The 2,914-nt window shown below is 64.3% G+C and overlaps 1 protein-coding gene across 1 annotated transcript; it reads right to left on the reverse strand.

The window, feature by feature from the left end:
* Positions 1-7: 7 nt before the first annotated feature.
* On the reverse strand, positions 8-2,913 carry LOC104913766 (serine/threonine-protein kinase LMTK1-like; the record flags this gene model as incomplete). The annotated part of the gene is given in 5 exon segments (XM_010721304.2): positions 8-326; positions 457-678; positions 763-919; positions 1,011-2,825; positions 2,827-2,913. Coding segments are annotated over 5 exon segments (2,310 nt in total), but the record flags the coding sequence as incomplete, so codon positions are not given.
* Position 2,914: the final 1 nt, after the last annotated feature.

Below are 2,914 nucleotides of genomic sequence, written 5' to 3' on the forward strand. Positions count from 1 at the left end.
ATTATATATATATATGTCTATATATATATATATGTCTATTTATACACACGCAGCCATCCACTCGCACACGCACCGCTGGCACACACCTGGGCTGTGCCCGGCTCCAGCCAGCAGCACCCAAATTCCTTCCAACCACATCTGCCTAAAAAACGGAGCACGGTGCCTGGAGCCACACCAGGCTCTGGCTGCCCCTGTCCTCTGCAGTCGCTGGCCAGTGCCAGTGCCAGTGCCAGTGCCAGTATCGGTGCCAGTGCCAGTACCGTGCTGAGGACGCAGGCAGGTGAGGTGCACTCTGGCTCATTCCCGGTCACCGTCTTCGCTGCTGCCTGGAAGTGAGCAGAGAGGTGGTGTGAGGAGGGGACCAGGAGGAACAAAATCACCTGGGGGTGATGGTGCTGTGGGGACACTGGGACAGAGCTGTGCTAGAGGGGCAGGGGGGTCCGGTTGAGGTCTCACCTCCTACGGAGTCCATGTCTGAGTCGGAGACGTGGGTGATGGAGAACCGGGACACCGGGGCAGGAGAGACTGTGAAGCGGGAGAACTGGAGGGGCAGCACCTGTTTTGGGGTCGGCACCAGCGTGGGCACGGCTGGGTCAGGCTCTGCCGGTGTCAGAGAGGACATCAGGGATGGCTTCACCGGCATGAGCGGAAAGTCATCGTCCCACTCAAAGCCTCCACCTGCAACACAGAGTGAAGGGCTGGGCGCTGAGCCCGTCATTAGCGTCAGCCCACTGCCACTCCCTGACCCCGCAGCCCCCTTACTCTCTTCTGAGGCATTGCCATCCGAGGAGTCATCTGATGCGCTCAGCCTCTCCGTGGGGCTGGTAGGGCTGGTGGGGCTGCTGCTGGCTGGGGGCTGCGCCAAGGGCTCAGGGACATCTGGGAAGCTCTGCTCGCCCAGCTCCCGTGTGGGGCTTTCCTGCACAAAGGAGACACCGTGGGGGATAATGCCATTATCGGAGACCGTGCCCACCACTGCGTGCCCACCTTGCCTTGCTGGGGCCGCTCACCTGGTCAAAGAGGTAGATGGTGACATCGTCATAGAAGGACACGGCCTTCTTCTTGCGCTCCAGGTCCTCACAGAAGGCCTCGGAGAGCAGGCTGGGCATCTTGAGCAGGCTGCGCAGGTTCCTGCCACTGTGGCTCTCAGCCACCACAATGGGGACGGCGGCCGGCTCCTCCTCGCTCTCCTCGCTCTGCTCCTGGATGTTGTAGCAGCGCAGCTCCTCGTCCGACTCATCACTGTCCTCCGTGTCCTCCTCCTCCTCCTCGGGCTCCTCTCGGCGCTCAGAGGTGGATGGGAGCAAGGAGATACCCATCGGTGACTCATTCCCTGATGGCAGCGTGCTGGGACCCCCGGGCGCATCCCCTCCAGGCGTGATGCCCAACCTGGTGCCCTCTGGGGGCAGCCCCGCTGCCCCAAGCCCTGGCACAGGAGGCATAGTCTGTTCACCCCCAGCCACATGTTCACCCAGTCCAGGGATGCTCTCAGCCTCATGGGTCCCTTCGCCCGGCACTGGCTCCTCACTGTCTGGCACTGGGGACAAGGAGAAAGTCTTGGTTGGCACAGAGTCTCCCAGCACATCACCATCGGGGCACGGGGAAGTGCTTCGTGCTGGGAATTCAGTGCCATGCTCCTGCACAGTGGGACAACCAGTCTCTGCTCCCTGCCAGTCCCCCACAGAGACCCCCACGTCCAGTGCTTTGGTTGCCAGCACTGTGCTGGGGGCTGCTAGGGGACTGCCAGGTGCTCCAGGGGGGTGCAGTGCATCCTCCCCCAACTCGGGGGCTTGTGCCATGTCCTGCGTGTGGGGCTGGGGTCCCTCCTTCTCTGCCTCCGGGGTCTCAGAGCCATCGCTGTCCTCCTCATCCTTGGGGCCTCGCTCAGCCTCGGTGTCGTAGTCGGAGAAGTAGGCAGAGTCACGGTAGGGGTTCTTCTCGGAGAGGCCATGCAGCTCAGTACTGAAGGATGCTGAGAGCCGCGTTTCGGGGGCCGGGTTGTCCCCGTCCCCTCCCGGCAGCCCCAGGGGTGGTTTCCCTATCTGGCCAAAGGCCTCGGGCTCACGGGGCTCGTGGGGCTCCTTGAGGACGAACTCAGGAGACTCATTGTTCTCTGTGTCGTAGCCGCTGTCCACAGCCTTGGGCTGCCCGGCAGATGTGAAGGCGGTGGGGCTGAACACCTCGCAGGAACTGGCAGTAGAGGGGATGTCCAGCGACTCCAGGGAGTCCGGTGTCCCCACCTGCTTCTGCAAGGACTTGAATGCCGGCGCCATGTCTGCCCGCTCCACGTAATCCCCGGAGAAGTCGGTGAAGACTCCTGAAGTCAGCTCTGCCGTGTCCTCATCGCTGCCATCATCGCCACCAGGGAAGCTGCTGCTGGAGAAGGTTTTGTCTGGGGTGCGTTCCGCGTCACTGGTGGGGCACGCGCTGCTCTCGGCAGCCGCCTCTGCAGACATCAATGTCTCAGGGCCCTCCAGCGCAGACTGGGCACCGTCTACGCCAGGCTCCCTGGTGGGAGCGGGGCTTGGCACCGCGATGCCGGCCATAAGGGTGGCCTCCCCAGGACCTGTCCCAGCTGTGCCGTGGAGCACAGGGCTGCAAGGAGGGCTGCTCCGCTCCATGCCCTCGGCCGGGTGGGCATCCTGTGGGCACGGCTGCGCTCCGGCTTCCAGGGCCGCGTCGGGGCCGCCAGCCAGCGCTGCTGCCTGCGAGCGGCCGGAGGCTGATGAGTCACGGCTCTGCCAGGCCTGGCTCTGCGGGGAGGGCGAGCGGCAACTGGGAGGGAGCCGGGGGGGCTGGGGCTGCTCCTGCCGTGGGCGGCGGAAATTCTATGCCCGGCGGGGACCCCCCGAGCTGGGGCTGGGTGCGCGGTGGCACAGTGCCCAGTGGCTTGGCCATCAGCCCACGGAAGGTG

Source organism: Meleagris gallopavo, chromosome 20 (assembly GCF_000146605.3).
Source record: "Meleagris gallopavo isolate NT-WF06-2002-E0010 breed Aviagen turkey brand Nicholas breeding stock chromosome 20, Turkey_5.1, whole genome shotgun sequence".
In the NCBI taxonomy this organism is placed as follows: Eukaryota; Metazoa; Chordata; class Aves; order Galliformes; family Phasianidae; genus Meleagris; species Meleagris gallopavo.